General features: G+C 40.5%; 1 protein-coding gene across 1 annotated transcript in view; it reads right to left on the reverse strand.

Moving 5' to 3' along the window:
- LOC139408261 (YTH domain-containing protein 1-like) overlaps nt 1–3,491 on the reverse strand; it is a 35,777-nt gene extending 32,286 nt beyond the window's left edge. The window contains exon 1 of the mRNA XM_071151945.1: nt 3,200–3,491. Coding sequence (XP_071008046.1) covers nt 3,200–3,227 — 28 coding nt within the window. The 5' untranslated portion in view covers nt 3,228–3,491. The remainder of the gene's footprint in view (nt 1–3,199) is intronic.
- Between the last annotated feature and the right edge of the window lie 16,693 nt (nt 3,492–20,184).

A 20,184-nucleotide genomic window follows, 5' to 3' on the forward strand; every position in this document is an offset into this window, starting at 1 on the left:
AACCGTCGCTGACAGGTGTATAAAATCGAGCACACAGCCATGCATTTTCCATAGACAAACATTAGCAGTAAAATGGCCTTACTGAAGAGCTTAGTGACTTTCAAAGTGGCACAGTCCTAGGATGACACCCTTTCCAACAAGTCAGTTTGTCAGATTTCTGTCCTGCTCGAGCTTCGCCGGTCAACTGTCTGTGTTGTTATTGTGAAGTGGAAACGTCTAGGAGCAACAACGGCTGTGCTGCAAAGTGGTAGGCTACCTGCCCCAATGCATAGTGCCAACTGTAAAGTTGTGGAGGACGGATAATGGTTTGGGGCTGTTTTTCATGGTTCGGCTTTTTAGCTCCAGTGAAGGGAAATCTTAACGCTACGGCTTACAATGACATTCTAGACGATTCTGTGCGTCCAACTTCGTGGCAACAGATTGGGGAGGCCCTTTCCTGTTTCAGCATGACTGCCTCCGTGCAAAGCGAGGTCCAGACAAAAATTGTTTGTCGAGATCGGTGTGGAAGAATTTGAATGGTCTGCACAGAGCCCTGAACTCAACCTTGTCGAACACTTTTGGGATGAATTGGAACGTCGACTGTGAGCCAGGCCTAATCACCCAACATCAGTGCCCGACCTCACTAATGCTCTTGTGGCTGAATGGAAGTAAGTCCCCGCAGCAATGTTCCAACATCTAGTGGAAAATCTTCCCAGAAGAATAGAGCTTTTTAGCCGCAAAAGGGGGTGGACCATCTCCATATTAATGGCCAATGATTTTGGAATGAGATATTCGACGATCAGGTGTGCACATACTGTTGATCGTGTCGGTAGGGTACATTATATGTTCTACATAAGTTATATGACTAACACCAGATATAAAGTAACAAAGCATTTTTCCATTGTGGAAATGTTTTGTTTTTTAAATTTTTTTATAATCACAGGACTTATGCGTCAAGGAAAAAAAACTGTCTTGAGAGGTGTCAGCCAAGTTGAGCAGCCAAATAGCGTATGTTTGCTGTGCGTGTGAAAAGATAAGACGACCCACGAAAACACCAAATTATGCAAATTAACCCAAATCTATTTTCCGCAGCTAACCGTTAACTTCCCTAATGTGTAGGTAGTTTGATCTATTGACAACATAAAATTGACTGTTTCTGCATATTGATTACGAGACTTCAAAACAGTGTTTTGACATTCCTAAAACAGTCCTAATGATGGAAAAATGCATCACCCAGAGACACATTTGTTTATTTTGCAAGCTATACCACTCAATATTGTACTGCAAGCTATACCACTCAATATTGTACTGCAAGCTATACCACTCAATACTGTACTGCAAGCTATACCACTCAATATTTTACAAAGGTAGGATTGAAAAGGACCATAGAGTTTAGTCTGCTTTGTGTTCTTTTTTTTGTGCCAAGGAAAATCTGGTTTGCAGCGACATGGACATGGACCGATGCATAATTAAAGCATTCTCCATTTAAGGTTTTATCGATTTCCTCCTAAACTAAACGCACCGTGTAAAGGTTCCATGTTTCACGAGTTGGAATATTAGATCCCAGTAAAGGTCAATATGTGCAAAAAGCATATTTCTCTCATTTTGTGCACAAATTAATTTACATCCCTGTTAGTGAGCCGTTCTCTGATTAAACAGCATGATCAATACACAGGTGGACCTTGTGCTGGGGACAACAAAAAAAAGGCCACTCAAATGTGGAGTTATTTTTTATTTTTTTATGTTTTGGGGGAGCGTGCAATTGGCATGCTGACTGCAGTAATCTCCACCAGAGCTGTGTCAAGAGAATTTAATGTTCAAGCTGAGTTGTTTTAGAGAATTTGGCAGTAAGTCTAACAGGCCTCACAACCGCATGTAACCACGCCAGCCCAGGACCTCCATATCTGGGTTCTTCACCTGTGGGATCATCGGAGACCACCCATCCGGACAGCTGTGGAGTATTTCTGTCTGTAATAAAGCCCTTTTGTTTGGAAAAACGAATTCTGGTTGTTTGGGCCTGGCTCCCCAGTAGGTGGACCTGGCTCCCAAGTGGGTGAGCCTTTGCCCTCCCAGGGCTAGCCATGGCTGCGCCTCTGCCCAGTCATGTGAAATCCATAGATTAGGACCTAATGAATTTATAATAATAAATGGCGAGTAGGCTGGGAAGAAATGGGTTAAATATGCATACTTTCTTTGGGAAACATCCGTTTCCACCACCATGCTAGACACGAATGCTACTTCCTGATGTTGCACGGCTGCGTTCTGCCAAGGGGTAAACAGACTGCTGAAACCTGATTGGCTTAAAGAGAGAAGCAACATCCCCGACTGGCATTCCTAGGCATTAGGCATTTTAGTGTTGTGTCGAAAACGTCTCAAAGAAAGCACACATATTTTGCCAGTTTTTGCCCGCCATCTCACCATAAAATATTGTTAAGGAGTTACTTGACGACTTTGCAGCATGAATGGATCACGTACGTACCCGTACATGGGGGAGAATAGTAGAATTTCGCTACACACGCAATAACATCTGCTAAATATGTGTTTGAGACCAATAACATCCATTTCCAGATGTGTTTGGATAGTAAGATATCACCATACGCCGGAATATTAACCGAATATACATTTAATTAGCATCACACATCTCCAATAGTATTCTACTTAAATTAGGTAAAAACAGCTGAATAATGTGATTTACTTTGTTGATCTACCCTTATTTAACCTTTAACTAGCCAAGTCAGTTAAAATAAGAACAAATTGGTATTTCCAATGACGGCCCTGGAATGGGGTTTGGTTACTAGATCCGGGGAGGGCACAAATCAGCTTGATTTAGTTGTTCTAGCTAAAGCGACATGATACTAACGGTTAAGCATCGCTGTAGACAACGTTACCTAACACCTCAAATGGTTAACTTAGCTGTGGCCGGAGGGTATAAACTCTGGGTGTCATTTTTTTTTTAAACTATCGATAGTTAACTACCAAAAACTATGGCGAATGTCGTTCGCTCATGTAACTTAAATAACTGGCTGTGTCCCCCCCCAAAAAAATTAAAAATGAATCATTCTTGAAGGCAAATTGTGAGTAATTGGAACACTACCATCAACGATGGCTTTCTTTCTAGCTAGCTAGCTAACACACACACACACACACACACACACACACACACACACACACACACGGGGGGGGGGGGGGGTAGGAGGGAGAATGGTTAGAGGCGTCGTACCTTTGTCGTCTCGTCTGTCGACCGCCATCTTCCGCCCCTTTCCCTGCTTTCCGCAAACCTTTAGAGGACTCGTTTTGTCTCCTCTCACGGTTGCCCTATGCCTAATAGTTGCCCTATACCTAATAGTTGCCCTATACCTAATAGTTGCTCTATATCTAACTACAACATCTACAATGTGGTAAATGGATGGTTCCCTCGTCAATGTTTACTGGAAGTAGGTCTCATCGTAGCAGCTGAAATGGCGGATGACTGCATCCCTCCTCCTGCTGCAAAGGGTCGTTACCACAGCCACAAAGTCTGAAACTCCTCCTATTTCAGGCACGTTGTCGTCTTTTACATGTGATGAAACCTAACATTAAACACAACTTTTAACCCTAACGTTGACCAAACTGGTAACCTTATATATAAAAAATATAAATAATATTTTTTTGTGTTCATGATTTTTTTTTTTTTTTAAGATATCGTTAACTTTGAGTCTGTGCTATCTAGTGGACCGCTGCAAACCGTTTTACCCACAACTCCGAGGGCTGGGGGGGAGCGAGAGGCTCAACTCGAAGGGATACATGTCTCCCTCCAGCAGGTGGCGATGTTTCACCCACTAAGCAAGGAATTCGTTTTTTGTATGGAGATCAATAACTTTTGAATTTGGTCAACAACAAAAATGAATAGGCGTGAAAAGCCCCCCTTTGTTTTTACACTGCTGCAACTCGCTGTTTATTATCCATACATAGTCACTTTACCCCTGCCTATATGTACAAAATACTTCGACTAACCTGTAACCCCGCACGTTTACTCGGTACCGGTGAACCCTGTATATAGGTTCGTTATTGTTATGTAATTCTACTGTGTTACTTTTACATTTTTATTGATTAAATATTATATCTTGACTCCATTTCTTCAATTGCACTGGTGGTTATAAGGGCTTGTAAAGTAAGCATTTCAGGGTAAGGTCTACTACACCCGTTGTATTCAGCGCATGTGACAAATAAACACATATGGGCGTGGTCTCGAGATGGCTTATGCATATTCATGAAATGAGTCTAGAAGCATATGTTTTTTCTCCATTGAATACAGGCGATTAACGTAAACAGCCCTTATCAAATATTTTTAAAATCATTACAATAATGAGATCTATCCCACAATCCAAAGAAAGGATAGCCAGGAGCTAGACAGCCCGAAGTGCTGCTTTGTGTTCAACGACTCCCATCAATTTAACGTTTTTTTTTAATGATTTCTTGCTGATATGAAAGATAAGTTCCTTATGCTTCCAAAACCTTACCTCAAGCGATGTATGTTAATGTTCAGAACAAGCGTAGGGCCTCCAACAAAACTCCCCCATACAGAAGACCTCTTCATCCAATGACATATGTCTAATGTCATGGTCAAGGTCAAGGGCTAGAACTCCCTCTGTATATTCAATATCAAATTAAAGGCAAAAGTGATTTACTTTATTGCAATGTACACAACTTTCAATTGTTCTGAAGTAATGACAGCCCACTCATCTACAATCTTAGAAAGAAATGGTTCCCGAAAAGGTTCTTTGGCTGTTCCCATGGGATAACGCTTTTTGGTTCCATGTAAAAAGGGTTTCTACACGGAACTCAAAAGCATTCTCCCTGGAACCAAAAAGGGTTCTACACGGAACTCAAAAGCATTCTCCCTGGAACCAAAAAGGGTTCTACACGGAACTCAAAAGCATTCTCCCTGGAACCAAAAAGGGTTCTATGGGGTCAGCCAAAGAACCCTTTAAAGGTTCGAGATAGCACCTTTTTGAATTGCACTTTTCCAATCTACGTCAGTTACCATTATGCACAATAAGAATGGCAGATCTTGTTGACCAAAGCTACCTGATCAACAGGATCCAATGTTTTAATCTAATTTTGTCCTCTTTCAATTGAATTGGTATTCGGTAATATATTAGGATTATTATTTAACTAGGCAAGTCAGTTAAGAACAAATCCTTATTTACAATGACGGCCTACAGTATGTTAAGTGTCTTTTTTTTACCTTGTCAGCTCTGGGATTCGATCCAGCAAACTTTTGGTTTACTGGCCCAAATCAAAATCAAATCAAATTTATTTATATAGCCCTTCGTACATCAGCTGATATCTCAAAGTGCTGTACAGAAACCCAGCCTAAAACCCCAAACAGCAAGCAATGCAGGTGTAGAAGCACGGTGGCAAGATGTTCAAATGTTCATAAATGACCAGCATGGTTGAATAATAATAATAAGGCAGAACAGTTGAAACTGGAGCAGCAGCACGGTCAGGTGGACTGGGGACAGCAAGGAGTCACCAGCGCTCTAACCACTAGGCTACCTGCTGCCCAGTTGATAGAATCCCCATTAGCTGTTGCAAAAGCAGCAGCTACTCTTCCTAGGGTCCACACAACACATGATACAGAGTGACATAATAATGATGTCATAATACATCAATAGACTAGAACAGCTCAAAGACAGAACTACATACATTTTTTAAAGGCACACGTAGCCTACACATCAATACATACACACAAACTATCTAGGTCAAATAGGGGAGAGGCGTTGTGCCGTGAGGTGTTGCTTCATCTATTTTTTTAAACCAGGTTGCTGTTTATTTGAGCAATATGAGATGGGAGGGAGTTCCATGCAATTTGTGCTCTATATAATTCTATACGCTTTCTTGAATTTGTTCTGGATTTGGGGACTGTGAAAAGACCCCTGGTGGAATGTCTGGTGGGATAAGTGTGTGTGTAAGTGTAAGCAAACAATTTGGGATTTTCAACACAATGTTTCTTATAAAGAGAATAAGTGATGCAGTCAGTCTCTCCTCAACTCTTAGCCAAGAGAGACTGGCAGCATAGTATTAATATCAGCCCTCTGATTACAATTAAGAGCAAGACGTGCTGCTCTGTTCTGGACCAGCTGCAGCTTAACTAGGTCTTTCCTTGCAACACTGGACCACACAACTGGACAATAATCAAGATTAGACAAAACTAGAGCCTGCAGAACTTTCTTTGTGGAGTGTGGTGTCAAAAAAGCATCACATCCGGCCGTGATTGGGAGTCCCATAGGGCGGCGCACAATTCGCCCAGCATTCGCCCAGTTTAGGCCGTCATTGTAAATAATAATTTGTTCTTAACTGACTTGCCTAGTTAAATAAAGGTTACACACACCACACTGACCAAAAAGTTATTTTGTTGGTATTTACGTATGTCCCCATTATCAGAAAAACATCATCACAACCTATTACTTTCACTTACTTGCTGTTTCATTGTTAATTTGTTCCGGCGTTTCATTCTCAACCTGGATTTCTATGGAACACCATTTGGGTCTTTGCGTGTCAAAAAATATACTATAACACTATTTGGCGTGTCAATTAAGCTTGTTGACCAATCAGGGCCTGAATATGACTGCACGCCACATAATAATTTAACACGCTCATACATTTTTTAAGTAGTTATTACACATTGATTACACTATCACTCGAATTTCATATGTCACAGCGATTAATCGATACGTATGCTATGATGCTGGTAAAGTTGTCTCGCGCACCTACACTGCTGGTCATAAAAAAGCTAGCTAGCTCATGGATGCAAACAATGTTCTTCCCCAAAACACAGCAAAATGACATAATCTGTTTCAGTAGCTATAGTTAGCTAGCTAACTATATAGCTAGGTGCCATCATCTAAAATAACCCTAATTTACAAGACAGTTCTTATTAGATTAATGGTGGTCGGACCCATCTATGTGAAGCTAGCCACAATAAGGATTGGCCACAATAGTGGACTTTGCGTTTAGTCTTCAAAATAAAAGTATGTAATTGACAGTGATGCAAATTAATACAAATAGTAGAATTATGCCATACTTTTATTTTGAAAACTGCTGTGGCTAATCCTTATTGTGGCTAGCTTCACAACACATAACTCGGTCCGGTCGAGCATCACTTGCCAGATGAAGCTAGCTGGCTGCTTATAACGTTATCTTTGGACAACAGGGTTAAGTAGCTGGCTAGCTATTTATTTTCATGAACTAAAGTTCAATTTCAACAGGTGACCAACAAGTGGCAACCTAGCTAATACTTACAAGGATTCCTAAATCATTGCTAAGAATAATAAAAAGGACTGCCATTTCCACTGGTCATTGTTTTCAGGATGGTTGTATTGGTGCTAGCTAGGTACCAAGCTAAAGCTAGCTACCCCAGAAGTTGCGGTCGAACAAATGATGCTTTATTACCAGCATGGTAAACACATTGTTTGTGGCCGGTGTTTGCTTGTTTGCAGAGTTTTTTGTACAGCTTTGACAGTGCTGCTGTATCTTTTTTGACACGCAAAGACCCAAACGGCGTTCCACAGTATGTATGTCGTGAAGCTAATAGCAGTGACGCTATTACCGTGTAACTCCTGTAGGGCAACATCTGAAAAATAGCTCACTTGGTCGTGTGTACGACCAGTCGGCGAAAGCCAACATCACCCATGACAGAGACATCGGTTTTGCAAATCAGCGTTAAACTTGACATCGGCCAATACCGATGTTGGCATTTTTAGCTAATATCGTCCGATTCCGATATGTTCACCGATATATCGTGCATCCCTAGTTAGAACCAGTAAAGGCCGCTTTACCACTCTTGGGTAGTGGAATTACTTTGGCTTCCCTCCAGGCCTGAGGACAAAGACTTTCCTCTAGGCTCAGATTAAAGATATGACAGATAGGAGTGGCTATAGAGTCAGCTACCATCCTCAGTAGGAGTGGCTATAGAGTCAGCTACCATCCTCAGTAGGAGTGGCTATAGAGTCAGCTACCATCCTCAGTAGGAGTGGCTATAGAGTCAGCTACCATCCTCAGTAGGAGTGGCTATAGAGTCAGCTACCATCCTCAGTAGGAGTGGCTATAGAGTCAGCTACCATCCTCAGTAGGAGTGGCTATAGAGTCAGCTACCATCCTCAGTAGGAGTGGCTATAGAGTCAGCTACCATCCTCAGTAGGAGTGGCTATAGAGTCAGCTACCATCCTCAGTAGGAGTGGCTATAGAGTCAGCTACCATCCTCAGTAGGAGTGGCTATAGAGTCAGCTACCATCCTCAGTAGGAGTGGCTATAGAGTCAACTACCATCCTCAGTAGGAGTGGCTATAGAGTCAGCTACCATCCTCAGTAGGAGTGGCTATAGAGTCAGCTACCATCCTCAGTAGGACTGGCTATAGAGTCAACTACCATCCTCAGTAGGAGTGGCTATAGAGTCAGCTACCATCCTCAGTAGGAGTGGCTATAGAGTCAGCTACCATCCTCAGTAGGACTGGCTATAGAGTCAGCTACCATCCTCAGTAGCTTTCCATCTAAGTTGTCAATGCCAGGAGGTTTGTCATTATTGATCGTTAATCATTTTTACACCTCTCCCACGCTAACTTTATAATATTCAAAATTATAATGCTTTTCTTTCATTATTTGTTAATTGTATGCGTGAATATAATTAATGGCTCACTGATCGTTGTCATTGTCTGCCTAAGTTTGCCCACTTTGCCAATGAAGTCATCATTACAATAATTGGCAACATCAAATAATTTCGTGATGAATAAGCCATCTGATTGGTTGAAAGATGGAGTTGAACGTCTTTCTGCCCAAAATGTAATTTAAAGTTTTTACCCATCATTCTTTATATCATTGATCTTGGCTTCATAATACAGTTTTTTCTTCATTTTGTTGAGTTTAGTCACATCATTTCTCAGTTTGCAGTAAGTCAGCCAGTCAGATGTACAGCCAGACTTATTAGCCCCATCTCTTTCAACCATACAGCTTTTCAATTCCTCATCAAACCATGGAGCCTTAACAGTTCTAACAGTCAGTTTCTTAACATTTCCATGTTTATCTATAATTAGAAGAAGCAATTTCATAAATTCATCAAGTGCAGCGTCTGGATGCTCCTCATTAATCACATCAGACCAACAAATATTTTTAACATCATCCACAGAAGAGTCACAGCAAAATCTTTTGTATGATCTCTTATACACTATGTTAGGCCCTGCTGTTGGAACTTTGTATTTCCTGGACATAGCCACTATATTGTGATCACTGCATCCAATGGGTTCAGATACAGCTTTAGAACAAAGTTCTACAGTATTAGTACAAATGTGATCGATACATGTGGATGATCTTGTTCCTGTAGTGTTTGTAAACACCCTAGTAGGTTGATTAATAACCTGGACCAGATTACAGACACTGGTTACAGTGAGAAGCTTCCTCGTGAGCAGACATCTTGATGAAAACCAGTCCATATTCAGGTCCCCAAGAAAGTAGACCCCTCTGTTCACATCACATACACTATGAAGCATTTCACACACATTATTTAGATACAGACTGTTAGCACTTGGTGGCCTATAGCAACACCCCACAATAAATAGCTTTAGATGTGCCAAGGGAACCTGCCACCACAAAACTTCAATAACACTTGACATAAGATATTCTCTAAGCATTACAGGGATATGACTCTGAATATATACAGCAACACCTCCCCCATAAGCATTCCTGTCTCTTCTATATATGTTTTATCCTTGTATTGCTACTGATGTATCATCAAATTAATTATCTAAGTGAGTCTCAGAAATGGCTAATATATGAATGTTATCTGATGTTAGTGTAACGGATGTGAAACGGCTAGCTTAGTTAGCGTGGGCGCTAAGTAGCGTTTCAATCAGTGACGTCACTTGCTCTGAGACCTTGAAGTAGTAGTTCCCCTTGCTCTGCAAGGGCCGCGGCTTTTGTGGAGCGATGGGTAACGATGCTTCGAGGGTGACTGTTGATGTGTGCAGAAGGTCCCTAGTTCGCGCCCGGGTATGGGCAAGGGGACGGTCTAAATTTGTACTGTTATATTAGCAAGTTATTGATTTCATGAACCTTATTTCTAAGGCTACATTTATTAATATGGGATATTGTCAGCCCTTTCCTGGGTAGCTGATCAGAGATGGGCTTAATACTTAAAAAAGCAGATAAAGCAAAATAAAAAATATACACATTCAGCAGTCCATTAATCAATTGGTGGGTGTCTGCTGCAGGGTTGAAGCTATGAACCCATAGGCTTGGCTCTCTCATCCCTTCCAGGCTTCTGGGAGGTCGGATGGACAATGAGTCTGTCATAGCGGATGTACGCAATGTCCCCACGCTCTCTGGCAGCTTTCATGTCTGGGATCAGTTCTTTCCTCTTCTGGTGCACAGCTTCAGGATAGTCCTCGTTGAGGAAGATATAAGTTCCTCTCAAGTTCTTGGCTCTTTCCAGAACATCTAACTTGTCCTTGAACCTCAGGAACTTGACCACTATTGGCCTGGGCCTGTCACCTGGGCCTGTCACCAGGGCCGGTGGTGGGTTTTCCAGTCCTGTGGGCGTGCTCCACCTCAATCTTCCTTTGGTCCATCTTCAATTTCTCAGAGATAATTTCCCTCACTTTGTCCTCAGACTCTGTCCAGGTCTCATGTGGAGATTCTGCAGTTCCATCCACAACCATGTTGTTCCGCCTTGATTGTCCCTCCATTTATCCCTTATTGATATCATGGGTTCACACACAGAACTGATGTCCTCTCTCAATGACTTACAGATTGCTGTCATCTTGCCGTTCTCCTGCTTCAACTCGTCGAGCTGACCCTGGGAGAACTGCTGTTCTTCAGGTCCTGGATCTCTCTGGTCAGGTCGCCAATTCTTTTATTAGTAGAATACACAAGTATTTGGACAAAACACTTGAAGCTATTTTCTTGTTGTTGTAACAACTGCTTGTAGGTCTCTTTTTGTTCGTTTAAAAGACCCTTCACATGTGATAGAGAGACACCACTGTCCTCAACGGTACTCCCGCCGACTTTGGTCTTTGTCATGGTAGCTAGCAACGTAGGTTAGGCTGTTACTCCTCGCAGTTCCAGACAGGGCAGGGCTGGTCTTACAAATTGCATTCAGGAGACCAAGAGGGAACAAGTTAGGAGGGAAAGTGGCAGCATATACAGTGTTCAGGTGTCTGACTTCATTTTGAAACTCAGATCTATAGAATACTTCATGATCAGTGGTTGGCACACAGAAGGGACTTTATCTTCACTAATCTGCCCAACTTTCAGAACAGCAGAAAATTATGATAATTTTTTTGCAGTGGTGTGGAACCTAGTGTCCAAGTCACTTATGATGTTGTCCATAGCAGTAAAAAACACAGTTCCGAAACACCGTTGCTTCACTGTCCTGAGCGGTCTCCTCTTGAGAGGTCTCATCATGGAATCTCTTCCTTTTCCTCTGGCGGCTGTGTTCCTTGCTAAATTGAGGTGCAACATCCATTTGCGTAGCAATCAGTGTTGCCTCAGACAGGAGAGACTCCCATAAAAGTCTTGCTCACATCGGCTACGGAGAGCGTGATTGCACCGTCATCTAGAACAGCTGGTGCTCTCATGCATGCTTCAGTGTTGCTTGCCTCGAAGCGAGGATCAAAGGCATTTAACTTGTCTGGTAGGCTCACGTCACTGGGCAACTCGTGGCTGGGTTTCCCTTTGTAGTCTGTAATAGTTTCCAAGCCCTGCCACATCCGACGAGAGTCAGAGCTGGTGTTGTAGGATTCAATCTAAGTCATGTATTGATGTTTGATGGTTCTTCTGAGGGCGCAGCGGGATTTCTGATAATTGTCCTGATTAGTGTCCCGCTCCTTGAAAGCGGCAGCTCTAGCCTTTAGCTCTGTGTGGATGTTGCCTGTAATCCATGGGTCCTGGTTGGGAAATGTACATACGGTCACTGTGGGGACGACGTCGTTGATGTACTAATTGACTCCTCAATACCATTGGATGAATCCTAGAACATATTCCAGTCTGTGCTGCAAAACAGTCCTGTAGCGTAGCATCCGCGTCATCTGACCACTTCCGTATTGAGCGAGTCACTGGTACTTCCTGCTTTAGTTTTTGCTTGTAAGCAGGAATCAGGAGGATAGAATTATGGTCAGATTTGCCAAATGGAGGGCGGGGGAGAGCTTTGTATGCGTCTCTGTCTCGGGACATATTTTCTTTAGGAATGTAGTGGAGTAAAAGTTGTCAGAAAAAAAGAAACGTACAGAAACCCCAAAACGACTTAATTTTAATAAAGTACTTCACGCCTAAAAATCATGTAATTGTTTTTCAAATTTATGGGTGATTCAAGATATACAGTACCAGTCAAAAATTTGGACACACCTACTCATTCAAGGGTTTTTCTTTATTTTTTACTATTTTCTACATTGTAGAATAATTGAAGACATCAAAACTGTGAAATAACACACATGCAATCACATAGTAACCAAAAAAGTATTAAACAAATCAAAATAATTTATATTTGAGATTCTTCAAAGTAGCCACCCTTTGCCTTGACAGCTTTGCACTCTTGGCATTCTCTCAACCAGCTTCATGAGGAATGCTTTTCCAACAGTCTTGAAGGAGTTGCCACATATGCTGAGCACTTGTTGGCTGCTTTTCCTTCACTCTGCGGTCCAACTCATCTCAAACCATCTCAATTGGGTTGTGGTCGGGTGATTGTGGAGGCCAGGTCATCTGATGCAGCACTCCATCACTCTCCTTCTTGGTCAAATACCCTTACACAGCCTGGAGGTGTGTTTTGGGTCATTTTCCTGTTGACAAACAAGTGATAGTCCCATTATGCGCAAACCAGATGGGATGGCGTATCGCTGCAGAATTCTGTGGTAGCCATGCTGGTTAAGTGTGCCTTGAATTCTAAATAAATCAACGACAGTGTCACCAGCAAAGCACCCCCACACCTCCTCCTCCATGCTTCACGTTGGGAACCACACATGCAGAGATCATCCGTTCATCAGACCAAAGGACAGATTTCCACCGGTCTAATGGCCATTGCTCGTGTTTCTTGGCCCAAGAAAGTCTATTTTTATTAGTAGTGCTTATTATTGGTGTCCTTTAGTAGTTTTTGTTGTTGTTACAGCAATTGGACCATGAAGGCCTGATTCACGCAGTCTCCCTGAACAGTTGATGTTGAGATGTGTCTGTTACTTGAGTCACGTGGGTCACATGACTAGTTAAACATAAAAAACAATCAAATTCAAGTCTAATGTTTCTGGGAAAATGTAACCCACCATGCCTAGAGTATCCAGGAGACGTGAATACTCTCAGACTACCTTGACCCCATTCTGTCTGGTCCACTTAGCCCTCTGGATCGTGGTCTCTATGTCCTCTACATCCTGATTGGTAGCATTTCGAGGTAAGAAGTGCCTCCATTGGCCAATAGCCTGCTGGAATAGGCTACTGAGGATGAGGGTCGTAATTCCAATCACTGAATCAAATATGAATGATATGGATATGAACTGAATAGGCCTATAATGAGTGTTCTACTAAGCTAACAAATTAAATTGGTCATACCAGGGATCATTTAGCCATTTGATTTTTGATTGGTGGATGCGTTGGATTGAGACATATCCAATGCAAAACAACAACAGATATCTCTAGTTTAAACTGACACATTTTAATGGAGATTTATAAATTATGCTAATTAGATTTCCTACCTACAACAGGTAAACAGGTAAACAGGAGTCTTCATAATGACATGTTAAATAGTCCTACCTACAACAGGTAAACAGGAGTCTCCATAATGACATGTTAAATAGTCCTACAGGAGTCTCCATAATGACATGTTAAATAGTCCTACAGGTGTATCCATAATGATATGTTAAATAGTCCTACCTACAACAGGTAAACAGGAGTCTCCATAATGACATGTTAAATAGTCCTACCTACAACAGGTAAACAGGAGTCTTCATAATGATATGTTAAATAGTCCTACCTACAACAGGTAAACAGAAGTCTCCATAATGACATGTTAAATAGTCCTACCTACAACAGGTAAACAGGAGTCTCCATAATGACATGTTAAATAGTCCTACCTACAACAGGTAAACAGGGGTCTTCATAATGACATGTCAAATAGTCCTACAGGAGTCTCCATAATGACATGTTAAATAGTCCTACCTACAACAGGTAAACAGGAGTCTTCATAATGACATGTTAAATAGTCCTACCTACAACAGGTAAACAGGAGTCTCCATAATGACATGTTAAATAGTCCTACCTACAACAGGTAAACAGGGGTCTTCATAATGACATGTCAAATAGTCCTACAGGAGTCTCCATAATGACATGTTAAATAGTCCTACCTACAACAGGTAAACAGGAGTCTCCATAATGACATGTTAAATAGTCCTACCTACAACAGGTAAACAGGAGTCTCCATAATGACATGTTAAATAGTCCTACCTACAACAGGTAAACAGGAGTCTCCATAATGACATGTTAAATAGTCCTACCTACAACAGGTAAACAGGAGTCTCCATAATGACATGTTAAATAGTCCTACCTACAACAGGTAAACAGGAGTCTCCATAATGACATGTTAAATAGTCCTACCTACAACAGGTAAACAGGGGTCTTCATAATGACATGTCAAATAGTCCTACAGGAGTCTCCATAATGACATGTTAAATAGTCCTACCTACAACAGGTAAATAGGAGTCTCCATAATGAGATGTTAAATAGTCCTACCTACAACAGGTAAACAGGAGTCTCCATAATGACATGTTAAATAGTCCTACCTACAACAGGTAAACAGGAGTCTTCATAATGATATGTTAAATAGTCCTACCTACAACAGGTAAACAGGAGTCTCCATAATGACATGTTAAATAGTCCTACCTACAACAGGTAAACAGGAGTCTCCATAATGACATGTTAAATAGTCCTACCTACAACAGGTAAACAGGAGTCTCCATAATGACATGTTAAATAGTCCTACCTACAACAGGTAAACAGGAGTCTCCATAATGACATGTTAAATAGTCCTACCTACAACAGGTAAACAGGAGTCTCCATAATGACATGTTAAATTGTCCTACCTACAACAGGTAAACAGGAGTCTTCATAATGACATGTTAAATAGTCCTACCTACAACAGGTAAACAGGAGTCTCCATAATGACATGTTAAATAGTCCTACCTACAACAGGTAAACAGGAGTCTCCATAATGACATGTTAAATAGTCCTACCTACAACAGGTAAACAGGAGTCTCCATAATGACATGTTAAATAGTCCTACCTACAACAGGTAAACAGGGGTCTTCATAATGACATGTCAAATAGTCCTACAGGAGTCTCCATAATGACATGTTAAATAGTCCTACCTACAACAGGTAAACAGGAGTCTTCATAATGACATGTTAAATAGTCCTACCTACAACAGGTAAACAGGAGTCTCCATAATGACATGTTAAATAGTCCTACCTACAACAGGTAAACAGGAGTCTCCATAATGACATGTTAAATAGTCCTACCTACAACAGGTAAACAGGAGTCTCCATAATGACATGTTAAATAGTCCTACCTACAACAGGTAAACAGGAGTCTCCATAATGACATGTTAAATAGTCCTACCTACAACAGGTAAACAGGAGTCTCCATAATGACATGTTAAATAGTCCTACCTACAACAGGTAAACAGGAGTCTCCATAATGACATGTTAAATAGTCCTACCTACAACAGGTAAACAGGAGTCTCCATAATGACATGTTAAATAGTCCTACCTACAACAGGTAAACAGGAGTTTCCATAATGACATGTTAAATAGTCCTACCTACAACAGGTAAACAGGGGTCTTCATAATGACATGTCAAATAGTCCTACAGGAGTCTCCATAATGACATGTTAAATAGTCCTACCTACAACAGGTAAACAGGACTCTTCATAATGACATGTTAAATTGTCCTACCTACAACAGGTAAATAGGAGTCTCCATAATGACATGTTAAATAGTCCTACCTACAACAGGTAAATAGGAGTCTCCATAATGAGATGTTAAATAGTCCTACCTACAACAGGTAAACAGGAGTCTCCATAATGACATGTTAAATAGTCCTACCTACAACAGGTAAACAGGTAAACAGAGTCTCCATAATGACATGTTAAATAGTCCTACCTAAAACAGGTAAACAGGAGTCTTCATAATGATATGTTAAATAGTCCTACCTACAACAGGTAAACAGGTGTCTCCATAATGACATGTTAAATAGTCCTACCTACAACAGGTAAACAGGAGTCTCCATAATGACATGTTAAATAGTCCTACCTACAACAGGTAAACAGGAGTCTCCATAATGACATGTTAAATAGTCCTACAGGAGTCTCCATAATGACATGTTAAATAGTCCTACCTACAACAGGTAAACAGGAGTCTCCATAATGACATGTTAAATAGTCCTACCTACAACAGGTAAACAGGAGTCTCCATAATGACATGTTAAATAGTCCTACCTACAACAGGTAAACAGGAGTCTCCATAATGACATGTTAAATAGTCCTACCTACAACAGGTAAACAGGAGTCTCCATAATGACATGTTAAATAGTCCTACCTACAACAGGTAAACAGGAGTCTCCATAATGACATGTTAAATAGTCCTACCTACAACAGGTAAACAGGTGTCTCCATAATGACATGTTAAATAGTCCTACCTACAACAGGTAAACAGGAGTCTCCATAATGACATGTTAAATAGTCCTACCTACAACAGGTAAACAGGAGTCTCCATAATGACATGTTAAATAGTCCTACCTACAACAGGTAAACAGGTGTATCCATAATGACATGTTAAATAGTCCTACCTACAACAGGTAAACAGGAGTCTCCATAATGACATGTTAAATAGTCCTACCTACAACAGGTAAACAGGAGTCTCCATAATGACATGTTAAATAGTCCTACCTACAACAGGTAAACAGGAGTCTCCATAATGACATGTTAAATAGTCCTACCTACAACAGGTAAACAGGAGTCTCCATAATGACATGTTAAATAGTCCTACCTACAACAGGTAAACAGGTGTCTCCATAATGACATGTTAAATAGTCCTACCTACAACAGGTAAACAGGAGTCTCCATAATGACATGTTAAATAGTCCTACCTACAACAGGTAAACAGGAGTCTCCATAATGACATGTTAAATAGTCCTACCTACAACAGGTAAACAGGTGTATCCATAATGAAATGTTAAATAGTCCTACCTACAACAGGTAAACAGGAGTCTCCATAATGACATGTTAAATAGTCCTACCTACAACAGGTAAACAGGAGTCTCCATAATGACATGTTAAATAGTCCTACCTACAACAGGTAAACAGGTGTATCCATAATGACATGTTAAATAGTCCTACCTACAACAGGTAAACAGGAGTCTCCATAATGACATGTTAAATAGTCCTACCTACAACAGGTAAACAGGAGTCTCCATAATGACATGTTAAATAGTCCTACCTACAACAGGTAAACAGGAGTCTCCATAATGACATGTTAAATAGTCCTACCTACAACAGGTAAACAGGAGTCTCCATAATGACATGTTAAATAGTCCTACCTACAACAGGTAAACAGGAGTCTCCATAATGACATGTTAAATACTCCTACAGGAGTCTCCATAATGACATGTTAAATAGTCCTACAGGAGTCTCCATAATGACATGTTAAATAGTCCTACAGGAGTCTCCATAATGACATGTTAAATAGTCCTACAGGAGTCTCCATAATGACATGTTAAATAGTCCTACCTACAACAGGTAAACAGGGGTCTTCATAATGACATGTCAAATAGTCCTACAGGAGTCTCCATAATGACATGTTAAATAGTCCTACCTACAACAGGTAAATAGGAGTCTCCATAATGAGATGTTAAATAGTCCTACCTACAACAGGTAAACAGGAGTCTCCATAATGACATGTTAAATAGTCCTACCTACAACAGGTAAACAGGAGTCTTCATAATGATATGTTAAATAGTCCTACCTACAACAGGTAAACAGGAGTCTCCATAATGACATGTTAAATAGTCCTACCTACAACAGGTAAACAGGGGTCTTCATAATGACATGTCAAATAGTCCTACAGGAGTCTCCATAATGACATGTTAAATAGTCCTATCTACAACAGGTAAATAGGAGTCTCCATAATGAGATGTTAAATAGTCCTACCTACAACAGGTAAACAGGAGTCTCCATAATGACATGTTAAATAGTCCTACCTACAACAGGTAAACAGGAGTCTTCATAATGATATGTTAAATAGTCCTACCTACAACAGGTAAACAGGAGTCTCCATAATGACATGTTAAATAGTCCTACCTACAACAGGTAAACAGGAGTCTCCATAATGACATGTTAAATAGTCCTACCTACAACAGGTAAACAGGGGTCTTCATAATGACATGTCAAATAGTCCTACAGGAGTCTCCATAATGACATGTTAAATAGTCCTACCTACAACAGGTAAACAGGAGTCTTCATAATGACATGTTAAATAGTCCTACCTACAACAGGTAAACAGGAGTCTCCATAATGACATGTTAAATAGTCCTACCTACAACAGGTAAACAGGAGTCTCCATAATGACATGTTAAATAGTCCCACCTACAACAGGTAAACAGGAGTCTCCATAATGACATGTTAAATAGTCCTACCTACAACAGGTAAACAGGAGTCTCCATAATGACATGTTAAATAGTCCTACCTACAACAGGTAAACAGGAGTCTCCATAATGACATGTTAAATAGTCCTACCTACAACAGGTAAACAGGGGTCTTCATAATGACATGTCAAATAGTCCTACAGGAGTCTCCATAATGACATGTTAAATAGTCCTACCTACAACAGGTAAACAGGACTCTTCATAATGACATGTTAAATTGTCCTACCTACAACAGGTAAATAGGAGTCTCCATAATGACATGTTAAATAGTCCTACCTACAACAGGTAAATAGGAGTCTCCATAATGAGATGTTAAATAGTCCTACCTACAACAGGTAAACAGGAGTCTCCATAATGACATGTTAAATAGTCCTACCTACAACAGGTAAACAGGTAAACAGAGTCTCCATAATGACATGTTAAATAGTCCTACCTAAAAACAGGTAAACAGGAGTCTTCATAATGATATGTTAAATAGTCCTACCTACAACAGGTAAACAGGTGTCTCCATAATGACATGTTAAATAGTCCTACCTACAACAGGTAAACAGGAGTCTCCATAATGACATGTTAAATAGTCCTACCTACAACAGGTAAACAGGAGTCTCCATAATGACATGTTAAATAGTCCTACAGGAGTCTCCATAATGACATGTTAAATAGTCCTACCTACAACAGGTAAACAGGAGTCTCCATAATGACATGTTAAATAGTCCTACCTACAACAGGTAAACAGGAGTCTCCATAATGACATGTTAAATAGTCCTACCTACAACAGGTAAACAGGAGTCTCCATAATGACATGTTAAATAGTCCTACCTACAACAGGTAAACAGGAGTCTCCATAATGACATGTTAAATAGTCCTACCTACAACAGGTAAACAGGTGTCTCCATAATGACATGTTAAATAGTCCTACCTACAACAGGTAAACAGGAGTCTCCATAATGACATGTTAAATAGTCCTACCTACAACAGGTAAACAGGAGTCTCCATAATGACATGTTAAATAGTCCTACCTACAACAGGTAAACAGGTGTATCCATAATGACATGTTAAATAGTCCTACCTACAACAGGTAAACAGGAGTCTCCATAATGACATGTTAAATAGTCCTACCTACAACAGGTAAACAGGAGTCTTCATAATGATATGTTAAATAGTCCTACCTACAACAGGTAAACAGGTGTCTCCATAATGACATGTTAAATAGTCCTACCTACAACAGGTAAACAGGAGTCTCCATAATGACATGTTAAATAGTCCTACCTACAACAGGTAAACAGGAGTCTCCATAATGACATGTTAAATAGTCCTACCTACAACAGGTAAACAGGAGTCTCCATAATGACATGTTAAATAGTCCTACAGGAGTCTCCATAATGACATGTTAAATAGTCCTACAGGAGTCTCCATAATGACATGTTAAATAGTCCTACAGGAGTCTCCATAATGACATGTTAAATAGTCCTACAGGAGTCTCCATAATGACATGTTA

The sequence above is a fragment of the Oncorhynchus clarkii genome, chromosome 5 (assembly GCF_045791955.1).
Source record: "Oncorhynchus clarkii lewisi isolate Uvic-CL-2024 chromosome 5, UVic_Ocla_1.0, whole genome shotgun sequence".
Taxonomy (NCBI): Eukaryota; Metazoa; Chordata; class Actinopteri; order Salmoniformes; family Salmonidae; genus Oncorhynchus; species Oncorhynchus clarkii.